At 34.5% G+C, this 12,209-nt stretch overlaps 1 protein-coding gene across 1 annotated transcript in view; it reads left to right on the plus strand.

Moving 5' to 3' along the window:
* The window catches only part of Ccdc150 (coiled-coil domain containing 150), a 114,908-nt gene that overhangs the window by 80,191 nt on the left and 22,508 nt on the right, over nt 1–12,209 (plus strand). Inside the window, exons 18-22 of the mRNA XM_078017780.1 lie at nt 3,734–3,862; nt 5,242–5,411; nt 6,616–6,709; nt 7,247–7,416; nt 11,008–11,134. Coding sequence (XP_077873906.1) covers nt 3,734–3,862; nt 5,242–5,411; nt 6,616–6,709; nt 7,247–7,416; nt 11,008–11,134 — 690 coding nt within the window. The remainder of the gene's footprint in view (nt 1–3,733; nt 3,863–5,241; nt 5,412–6,615; nt 6,710–7,246; nt 7,417–11,007; nt 11,135–12,209) is intronic.

Below are 12,209 nucleotides of genomic sequence, written 5' to 3' on the forward strand. Positions count from 1 at the left end.
CCTGGGTTCGATCCTTAGCACCATGTAAAAAATAAATGAGGGGCTGGGGATGTGGCTCAAGCGGTAGCGCGCTCGCCTGCCATGCGTGCGACCCGGGTTCGATCCTCAGCACCACATACCAACAAAGATGTTGTGTCCGCTGAGAACTAAACAATAAATATTGAAAATTCTCTCTCTCTCTCTCTCTCTCTCTCTCTCTCTCTCTCTCTCTCTCTCTCTCTCTCTCTCTCCCCTCTCTCTCGCTCTCTCTTTAAAAAAAAAAAAATAAATAAATGAGTGAAATAAAGGTATTTTGTCCAACTATAAAATAAATATTAAAAAATAGAAATACATTAATCCAAGAATCCCCATGAAATTGAACATTGGGAAATACTTTCCAGAGAGAACTTATTAGAGCATCCATCTTTGCTGGAAGTTTAAAAATAAAAAGTACTATAGATGATCTTATGAAGTAGACTACTATTTAGATACTTTGTGTAAACAGTTTCATTAGCAATATTGTTTGTGTGTGTGTGTGTAAATATATCTTGTAAACACTGGTAAAATTTTAAAAATTAAAACGTATTATTTTTTAGAAAAAAAAATCAATAGATCTTTAGAACCAATGAATTGGCTTCTTTACACTATTCTGGAACCCTTACAGAAAAAGTTAAAGTATTTTAAATGTTGCAGGTTAAATTTTAAGGAAATATAAACATGTTGAGAAAAGTGTGGGGAAAAGACATTCTTGGTTGCTGTTGGGAGCATAAATGGTACAAATTCCTATGGAATACAACTTGGTAATAATTATGACAAAATTAGATCTCACAATTTAACTTCTAGGTTTTTTCCTTACATATTTAGTAGCTTATACACATGACTTGTTTAAAGATTACTTACTGAAGAGTTGATGAATAGCAAAAGGCTGCAAGTAACCAGAATCCAATCAATGAGACTGGCTAGATAAATCACATGTATCTTAGCTTGTAATCTACTTCAAGATATGTATATTTTTAGGTTAAAACAAGGTTCAGAAATAAATAGATAGTATTTTACTGTTTGCATGCAAAAAGGGCAGGGAAATAAACAATATATACATGCATATTTATTTGTATATGCATTGTGTTTATAATAAGCTGGCAAAATTTTTGAGGAAAGAAACTGGCTGAGAGATTTTTTTACATTTTTTGTACATTAAAAAAATAAGGTGAATGTGCTACGTGTTCAAATAGTTAACTTATGGATATATTATATTTCATTTTCAATAAAACTGAAAGCTAAGGAAGAATGGTCTTTTCAACAAATTGTGCTAGAATAATTGGATATCCATGTGTAAAAATGAAAACTATTTTATCCATACTTCACACCATATATAAAAATTAATTGAAAATGGATCATAGATCTAAATGTAAACTCTAAAACTATAAAGCTAGAAGAAAACGTAAAAAGTCATCTTTGTGATCTTGGGTTACACAAAAATTTCTTAAATTTAACATCAGAAGTGTGATCCAGAAGGGTTGGTTCTATGGTAGAGCACTTGCCTAGCATGCATGAAGCTCTAGGTTTGATTCCCAGTACCAGGGGAATCAGGGAACAAAAGTTATAATCAATAAAGGGACAAAAGTGGTAAATTGTACTTTATTAGAATTGACATGTGCATTCTTCGAAGGCATTAAGAGAAATAAAGAAATGATCAACAGACTGGAAGAAAATATTTACAAACCACTTTTGTGATTAATGTCTTTTCTCTAGAATGGGTTTTTTAAAAATCTCAAAATTCATTAGGGAAACAACCCAGTAACAAGAATGGGTAAAATATCGAACAGATATTTCAAAAAAAGATACATGAATGATAGATAAGCACTTGAAAGTTATTAAACATCCACCATTAGGGAAATTCAGTGAGATATTACCATATACCTATAAGAAGGTCTAAAATTTTTCATACCAAGTGATTATACCAAGTGTTAGGATGTAGAGCATCTAACTCTGATACATTGCTGATGGGAATGTAAGATAGCACAACCACTTTGGAAAGTAGTTTGCTACTTTTTAAAAAACGCAAGGCATGCTACCACTATGTGAATCTAAGTTGGTTCACTCCTAAGTATTTCCCATTAAAAAATGAAAGAATATGTCTATACAAAGACTTGTATCCAAGTGTTCTCAGCAGCTCTATTTGTAATAGCTTAGATCTGGAAACAACTCAAGAATCCAAGAGGTAAATAGTTAAGTAAATTGAGATATATCCAGATAGAATACTAAGCAACAGAAAGGAATGAACTATTGATGCGTGCAATAAATTGAATAAATATCAAAATAATTATGAAAGAGTACATAACAATGATTCCATTTATATAAAATTCTAGGAATGCAAACTATTGTGACTGAAAACAGATCAGAGCTTGCCTTGGGTTGGGTTGAGAAAACAGGGAGAAATAAAGGGGGAGATTACAAAAGGACATAAAGAAACTTTTGGAGTAATGAAAATGTTCACTATTTTGATTATGATTTCAAGGGTTTATACATGTCAAAACTTCTCAGATTGTACACTTTATATATATGGAGCTTATTGTGTCAATTATACCTCAGTAACAGTTTTAAAAGAATATGAATGTGTTACCTGTTCAAATATTTATTATATCAAAGTGTTTAATATTCTTGACAGAACTGTAGAGATGGAGAATGAATTAATGTCTACTTGGGAATGGATGGGTTTGGAGGGGCAGTGAATGCAAAGAGGTAGTAGAAAGGAAGAAGTTATGATGGAAGTGTTCTCATCATGATTATGGTGGTAGTCACATAAGCATGTGTATGGAACAGTCCAATATGTGGTGCACATGCACCTCTGGGACACACACAGGTGCATGAAAAGTTAAAAAATGGTGAAAACTGATTGAATTCTGTAATCTAATTAGTAATAATAATAATAATAATAATAAGAAGAAGAAGAAGAAGAAGAAGAAGAAGAAGAAGCCAATTTTGCTATTGAACTACAAAAAACTTTTTATACTATTTTTCAAATATTCTGTAACCCTGTAATTTGAGATTAAAAAGGTTTTTGTTTTTGTTTTTTCTTTTGGCATCAGGGATTGACTGACTCCTGGAGAGCTCAACCATTGAGCCATGTCCCCAGCTCCTTTTTTATATTTTATTTTGAGACAGTCTTGCTAAGTTGTTTAAGGCCTTGCAAAGTTGCTAAGGCTGGCTTTGACCTCATGATCCTCCTAACTCAGCCTCCCAAGCTGCTGGGATTATTGTGCCACTGTGCCTGGCTAAAGTAATATTTAAAATAGTGTGATTATCTAAAATGATGGTATGGCTCCACTGGGAGTGTTTCAAGAATATAAAATTCTAAGACTTCTACCTGGTTTTATAGAACTATTATTTATTTGTCTTGGCTTTTATTATATTAATTTATGCATTTATATTTTCAAAAAGAAGTTAGTTCCATGATAATCATTTTACATTTTGTCTTCATAATCTTACTATTTCTATTCATGTGTTTCATAGAGAGTGATTAATATGTTAGGTTTACCTGGGTTTTTTTTCACACAGATTTTTCTTGTTGTTGTTGTTGTTATTTTGCAGTTTTCTATAAAGGGAAAAACAGCTAATAAAGATGGAATTTATTTATACTAGTGAATAAAAGTTTAATTAAGCATCTTCAGTTTGGTTTTTAAATTGCTGTGCCTTATTCTCATCATTGATTTATGGTATTTTAGAAAATTATTGTTTCTATTTTTCTATTAAGGTGAAATCCATTCTTGAAAAAAATGAAGAAGAGCTATCGCAAGCAGTGAAGTGTCGAGATACAGCCCTGCAAGAGAGTCATAAGTTGAAAGGGAACTTGGAGGCTTTGGAGGATAGGGAAAACAAGAAGGCAAGGCAACCCTCTGTTCTGAAAGTTTGTCACTAAGATGAAGTGCTTATTAAAGCTTTCACGAGCCGTATTCCTGATATTCTTGTATCTGTTAGTAAAAGGAATGAGAAGTAATCAGAGGAAGAGTTCTTTTTATAGAAGATAACTTCATTATGGTTTTAAATATTTCCCTTAAAGATATGTCATGTAACTCCAATGTTTTTTAACTGTCTTGAAAGAATCAAAAGTCATAATGTTTCCTATTAAAATTCATCTGACCTTGGTAATAATAACATTCATACTTTTGTTTCATTAATGTGATATAACAGAACTATGATGCTTTCTCTTTAACATTCCTATGGTGTGTGCTTAGTGGGAACAGAAGTCACATCCCAAACTTTGCTTTTTAAAAACATTTTTATTTTTAATTGATACACTGTAATTGTATATATTTGTGCCATTCTGTATGACATGTATACAATATATAATAATAAAATTGAGGTAATTGAGATCTATATTACCTCAGACATTTATCATTTCTTTTTGTTGGGAACATTCAAAATCCTATGAGTCATTTTGAAATATTCAACTAGTTTTTGTCAACCATAATTACCTGTTGTGCTTAGTACATTAGGAGTTTTTTCTCCTATCTGCCTGTACTCCTGAACTGTTAACCATCCCATCTCCATCCCCATTCCCCCTCATTCTTCCCAGGCTTTGGTAACCAATATTCTATTCTATGCTTTTGTGAGATCAACTTCTTAGCTTCCACATGTAAGTGAGAACATAAAGTATTTGTCTTTCTGTGCTTGATTTATTTCACTTAATGACCCCCAATTCCACCATGTTGTTGCAAATAATAGAATTTCATTATTTTTATTGTTGAATAATATTATCCTGCATATATGTATCACATTTTCTTTGTCCATTTATCTGACCACATTCAAACTTTTTGAGAGCAGATGCTAGATTTTGCCTCTCTGCAGAGGGCTGTGAGCTGTATCTTTCTCCAACAGCTTCCAATTTCTCTTTCAGTCTAGAAAAAGAGATAATTCTGATGGATTTCAGATATTTTCTCTTCTGACCCCATCAGAAGACAGCTAAGTATACCACCTGGGATCACCTCTGAACTCACGAATTTGTCAACCTTATCATCTCTGGTTAATGTGTGTGCTGTGGTAGTGATAGTTAGTCTACCATGTTTTCTGTAGGATCAGGGGTCTACTTTGCTTTTTCTCAAAGTCACAATAACTTAAGAAATATAAAAATAAAATGTATTTTAGTTAATCATTTTAGTGTTCTACCATACCTGCTCTCCATACTCTCTCCTAGGAGTAATGAGACACACAAGAGTAATCAGAAAGGATCAAGAGTATATGTCTTGTTTCATTTTCTTTTAGGTAGGAAACTTTCAGCGACAATTAGCAGAGGCTAAAGAAGACAACTGCAAAGTTACAATCATGTTGGAAAATGTGCTGGCTTCTCATAGTAAGATGCAAGGTGCTTTAGAGAAAGTACAGATAGAGCTTGGGCGAAGGGATTCAGAGATTGCAGGCCTCAAGAAAGAAAGGTACCTATGATTATTTTCTGTCCTTGATATTGCTGCATTGTGTACTATAAAGGAATGTCCAGAGAGAACATGAAGTCACTTTATATCACTTCCCTCATGAAAGACTACTAAAATTTTCTTTAAAGATCTAGCAAATTGGGGGAAACCTGGAATTAGAAGTGAACATAACTTCTAAAAATTCAAAATGGCCATGTTTTGTTGTTATGTGAAGAAGTATGTATCCTTGAAAGTCATGCTGCATTGCTGTTTTTCCTTTGTTACTTTCTAACAAAGGAAACCTAATTTAAACCTAATTCTTCTCTTGGCTCTATGAATAGTAATAGTATTACTGAAATAATTAAAGCTGGACTGGGGTTGTAAGCTCAGTGGTGGAGCACTCCCCAACCATTCATGAGGCCCTATTTTTGATCCTCAGCAACTGGGAAAAAAGAAAATATATCTATGTATTTGACTACTTTAGTTTGAATTATTTATTTATTATTATCCTGTTTCAAGATTAAAAATTATTTTGGGTGAACTATTCTGAGAACTAACTACTTCCAGCCTTGTTTTACAAATAAGCTCTTCTTTGTTTTAAAAATTATATAAAATTTTCCTTTTAGGTTAAAGAACAAATGGCCTGAGTATAACAGGGCTTCTAAAATACATTGTATGTATTAGTGGTGCATGTTGCCTCTGTGTTGTGAGAGAATAAATGGATTCTACTTTCTTCATTGTGCTTATATTTTTTTACATATTGTTAAAATATATTATCTTCGAAGTAAAACCAAAAGTCAAGAGGACAATATTAAAAATATTATTTGCCATTTACAATAAACTTCTAAGGAACTTTGTATTTAGAATCAAAAATCTCATCAGCAAAATAATCCTAATAAAAGTGATGAGTTTTTTTAACAATTAGTGATATAGGTAGTATAAAATTACCAGCCTATGAGTTATTCAGAAACATATATTGATAGCTTAATGCATCAAGCCAAGTTGAATCATAGATGGGACAAGTTATCTAATTCCTTAGAAGCCTTAGTTTTTTTCTCTAAAGCTGAGACTGTAATTGTCATCTACCAACTCAGGTATTTTGAGCATTTGTGACCTACTACATATGACACTCTTTGAGCATCTTAGAAGAAAAGTGTCCTGAAATTCCAAGTGGTATAATTCTTAGATGATTCTAATCTAGAGTCACTCTTGGGCTTTTTATTTTTAGGGCTCTAAATCAACAGAGGGTGCAGAAGCTAGAAGCTGAAGTGGACCAGTGGCAGGCCAGAATGCTTGTTGTGGATGCACAGCACAGCAGTGAGGTAAGGGCCAGGTGTTTAAAGATGAAAATAATGAGCTATTTTATTTTTTTAGGATGTTGCATAATCTCAAAAGTAGCTGGAGTGATCCCACTGTTAATAAGGAAACACAAACACGTGTGCACATACATAAATATGTATCTCTGCATATGAGTATATATAAAATATGCATGAATATTTTATATAAATAAGTCTTTTTGGAAGAATATATAAGAAATAGTTGCCAGTTTTTCTCTCTCCTAGGGAATGAAACCAGAAGGTGATAGGATTGGGAAGAAGAATTTTAGTTACAATTTTTGAGAAATTAAGCTGGCTCTATTTTCCAAAGCTCTCTGATGATCACTGCAGCATAACCTTCCCATTGCCTTCTAAGAGTCTCCTAAGCAATCTCTAATAAATTTTCACTTATATTCCAGGCACCTGGAAACCTGTTCCTCGTTCCAACTAATTATTTCAATGGCACTTGAGGATACAGTGTAAGGAATGTAATGGGCTTCTTGCATCTATTATAATGGCATTAAAAACACTCCTCTCTTTCAGATGGAGCCTCTACACAAAGCTCTAGAAATAGCAAGAGAAGACAACAGGAAATTGGCCTTGAGCCTGGAGCAAGCTCTTCAGACAAATAATCATCTGCAATGTAAGCTAGATCACATTCAAGAAAAATTGGAAAAAAAAGAACTTGAGCGGCAGAATTTGGAAACCTTCAAGTAAGGGCAATATAGTCACAGTAAATTTGGGAAAGAGCCTCTGGAAGAGTAAGGCCAGTTCATTCACATAAGCCAGTTAAATGCTTTTCTCCTACTTTGAGCTAGCACTCCAAACCAAACCATGGTAAAAAACCAAGCCTAGCTGATCTCCAGCAGATAACAGCTGGCTGGCGCATGCCCATTTGGTTCTCCTTTTCATCTCTTCCTTCTCCCATGGTCAAGCTGCTTCTTTATGTGAAGGTTAAAAAAAATTAAAGAATATTGATTGGAAAGGATTCTTACATGTTTCTTCCAAGCTTATGCATCCTTTTGAAGCATGATTTGGACAAGGAATAAGCAGTCTAGGTGAGACTAGAATGGAACAATTCCATCTAAGTAGATGTTAAACCATTAATTATTTTCAATTTTGACATGAAATTAGTTAGATCAAGCCCATCAAGTTCAGGTCAAACCACTTAAGTTTTGTCTTAAGTTAAAATCTAGGTAAATATGATTTACATACTAATATTATTAAATTAAAATTTATACCTAAGCTAAATGCAGTATGCATGTAGATCTTTGTTCTTTTCAGTTAGTGTACATGTTGATATAGGAGACAGGAATGAACTGAAGCAGAACAAGGTATTTTTCATATATGTGATCTGTGCAAATTTTATATTCTGATAAAATGTTAACAATTACTGCCTCAAGACTACTCAGAATTAATTAAAACAATATTGTTTATGTAGTGGTTGGCCAAATCACTTAAAAACCCCTCAGTAGCCAGGCACAGTGGTGTAGAACAGAAATCTTAGCAGTTTGGGAGGGTGAAGCAGGGGGATCACAAGTTCGAGATTAGTCTCAACAACTTTGCAAAACTCTATCTCAAATTAAAATAATAAGGGCTAGGGATATAGTTCAATAATACAGTGGCCCTGGGATCAGTTCCCAGTACCAAAACCAAAATAAAACAAAAACCCAGACCTCTCAATGACAGCTTAGGTAGATAGGGTTTAGATAGCTAATAAATTATTTCAAACCCTGAAAATTCTCCAGGTAACTCTAAAATATAATCCCTCCTCCTACTGCTAAAATGATCATAGCTGGATCATTTAGAGGAAAAGGGTGAACTGAAAGTCAGAGGTCTCCTTGCAGCATTTGCTTCAGAATTTACCTTTATGTCACTGTTTAATAGTTCATGTTTTCATCATGCTTCACATAAGACCTGTCAGCCTCTTGAAATTATGCAGGAAGAAAGACCAAGTTTGGGAGATTGTGTTTTAGACATGTTGGTTTTGAGGTAGAATTTTTAGACTGATAAATGGAAGCCTAATTTTGACAAGAAGTTAGAAGTTGAAATTCATACTTACAAAGATGAAAACTGATGTCTTTAGGTGGGTTAGTGTGCCCAGAAAGAAGTCTAGGAAGTGAACCAAGGTCAGAACTTGGGGGATCCACTACATTTCAGGGGGAAGGAACAAAAGTCAGAAAGGAAGCATTTATGGAGGCAAGGAAAGAATTTGGAGGATATAGAGTCACTGTAGGCAGAAATGAGTCAGATGCTACAAGAGTGGCAAAAACAATGAGACCAGAGACAGAGCATTAATCTTTGCAACTGGTACCTGTGGAGCATCCTTCAGTTAGTCAGTTTTTGTCCATCTAGAAAATTAAAAGGAATAAGTGATTGATGAGAAAAGGCAATGGTGAAAAGAAAGATTGAATAGTAATTCATGAAGAAATGTAGTAGATGAAGAAAAATTATTCTGCTAGGGTCTTGTTTTAGGATAGGAGGAACTGGAGCATGATTGAAAAGTAGGGGAAAGAATCTTATAGAAATGGAGAAAAATGAGAACAAAGAAAAGTAGAGGGGTTATCATTGAAATTGAGGTTATGCATTTCTTCCTCTGAGATCAGAAGGAAAGGAAAAGAAGGTGGTTCATTATTCAGAGAACCAGTGGTGGATGGTTTGATATTTTTCTTAGAAGAAATTAAAAGCAAATTGAATAAGTTCTAGAGATGTATATAACATAGTGCCTGTAGTTTACAGTACTGTACTATATTGCTTAAACTTTGTTAAGAGGGTAGATTTTATGTTATGTTTCAGAGTTGGAGATGGATATGAAAGTTGAGGGTAAAAGGAAAATTAATTTTAAAAATTAAATTCAAATTAAAGTTAATAGAAACTCAAATTGCATTTGAGAAATACAAATTACATTTAATTAAAATTAGAATTTTTAGGACTAGATGATAGTAGCTGATATGTATTGTGCTGAGCACTTCCTTTTTTACTGTGACTATTTGATGCTAGGTACTGTTGTTATTCCCATTTTACAGATAAGGAAACAGGCATGGAAAGATGATTTACTATAACAAGATCACATATCATCTTGTTAGAGTTGGGATTTAGATCTAGGCAGCAGCAGGCCAACTCTAAAACCTCTAGTCTTCATCACTTTGCTAGAATAAGCACAATAAATTTAAAGACAATTTAGAAAGTTGTTAAGAAAATAAAAATACAATACCTGCTACACAAATAATGGTTTGTTCCCTTTATTGATCTCCATATATTTTTTGTCCATTTTTTAGATTGGTGTGGGTGGGGAGGAATGTGGGTATGTAATAAATAACAAAATAGTCATCTCCCTTAACTTCGGATCTCCCATCTATTTATGTGGTGCCATTAGAACAAGTGTCAACAAGTTTTTTGAGATGATGTGCCAAAGTTGATTGCCATGTTCCCACCTGAGGACCAGGAAGTGAGGGTGGGACAGAGTTACAGTTGTCTCCTGCAGGTCTCATTCTATAGACCAAGCCAAGTAGACTAGCTGAGTCCAAAAGCAGAGGTACTTTTAGAGGCACATGAGGAATGTGGGTATGTAATCCAAGTAAACACAAAAGATGCTCAGGAGGAGAGTGGGGAAAGGAAGATTTCATGGCAAGGCAGGTTCCTTTTGCTCTTTGAGAAATACAGATAATCATGGAATAGTGCCATACTAAGGCATTAGTATTTGGAGGCAAATAAGAGGTTAAAACTGGAAGAAGCCTAGCTGTTGTTTGAGTCCATTCTTTTTAAACCTTTCTTGGAGTCACCTATACTTGTAAGAGTCAAAAACTCACACCCACACACAACATTTTGCATATCATTTCAGGGTATTTCAGCATCTTCAAAAGCCAAATCTTGGATCTTGATCAAGGAACCCAAGTTAAGAATGCTTATCTAATATGAGACCCTCACTTCAAAGATAAAGAAATAATAACAATTAGAAGTTAAAACTTTAAGGAATGAATAGCTGATAGCAAAAAAAATGATAAAATGAAAACAAGTGTCTCGAAGTATGACTGCTTCTGCTAATATTTTTCCTATGATTTATTTCACTCTTTTGATGAATCTCTTAATATAGACGGACATTTGTGTTTTGTTTTGTTTTTTTTTAATGCTGCAGGTAAATGGAACTTTTTTGCTCTTAATGAATTCCAAATAAGATTCAACTAAAGACTGATCTTGTTTGTAAATCACACACATTTTGGAGAGTTGTTCATTCCTCTCCAAATCTTTCATGCTTCCTGAGATGGTTTCTAAAGCTTATTTATTGTCTGTCTTCCTCAAAACAGAGAACATATGGCTGAGGAGTCCAAAGTAGAAGCAGAGTTGCATGCTGAACGCATAGAAACTCTAAAAAAACAGTTTCAAAATGAGAGAGACACTGCAAAGAAGGCAGCACAACGGGAAAGTACTGAGGTACGAAGTCAAGTGACAAAAGCTTCCCTCTACGTGAATGCCTTTTAAGAGGATAGCCAGCTGAAGGATTTCAGAGAATGACTGCATTTGTTCTTTGGCTCTTCTCATTCCCCTCTGGTCAGCAAGTGAGATATAATTTAGCCATCTCTATGCTGTTTGTAAAGCTACACTTTCTGATATACAGTTCTCTGCCCTGGGAAGGAATGCCTTGAGGAGAACTTTTACAGCAGAGAGCAATAACTGAGCCAGAAAGAGGAATGAGGAGACTGCCTTTAATGGAAACCCAGTCACATCTCAGTTCACTTAACCAGCATCCATTGTGCATCTACCTTCTCCAGAGAGCCACAGAATGAAGCGGTAGGAGATATAGTCCCTGCTCCATGCTAAATAACCCTGGTTTAATTGTGATCTCCACTCTGGACATGAGACAAACAGGGAAGACATCAGAGAACCTTTCTAGGATACCTAGAGGAAATGTACAGTTTTGGAGGAATTCAAAGTAACAAAGTTTATTCTAGGATGGCACTAGAAGATAGGAAACTTAATGAAAATATAGCCTTGAGTTTGGTGGAAAGGCAAGGCTGGACACTGTCTATAGAAACCCATGTAAAGCTGAGTTAGAAAAACCAACAGGACATAAGCAAATTAGAAGGAGCCCCTCTGACCAGACACTTAGGAAATGTTAGAGGGAGAGTGGTGAGCATAGGCAGCCAGGTGACTGTTGGCCTCACCTTCTAGACAATTCAGTGTGAACTGTTAGGTGAAAATGGAGTGATATAGGTTTCTGAGCAAAGAGGTTATATAAGAACAATTTTAAGAGTTAATGTGACAGCAGTACAGAGTAGGGAAGACGGCAGAGGAACTCTAGGCCTGGAAATACAAGAAAACCATGGCAGTTAATTTGGGTAATGGATGATTAGGGACAACCCAAATAGTTCTCCTGAAAATTTAGAAAGATTAAGTCAGAAAGCCTTTCTTTAAATTTTTTTTTGTGGTTGTAGATGAAGAGAATGTCTTTATTTTATTTGTTTATTTGTATGTGGTGCTGAGGATCAAACCCAGTGCCTCATGCATG

Source organism: Ictidomys tridecemlineatus, chromosome 7 (assembly GCF_052094955.1).
Source record: "Ictidomys tridecemlineatus isolate mIctTri1 chromosome 7, mIctTri1.hap1, whole genome shotgun sequence".
NCBI classification, from domain to species: domain Eukaryota; kingdom Metazoa; phylum Chordata; class Mammalia; order Rodentia; family Sciuridae; genus Ictidomys; species Ictidomys tridecemlineatus.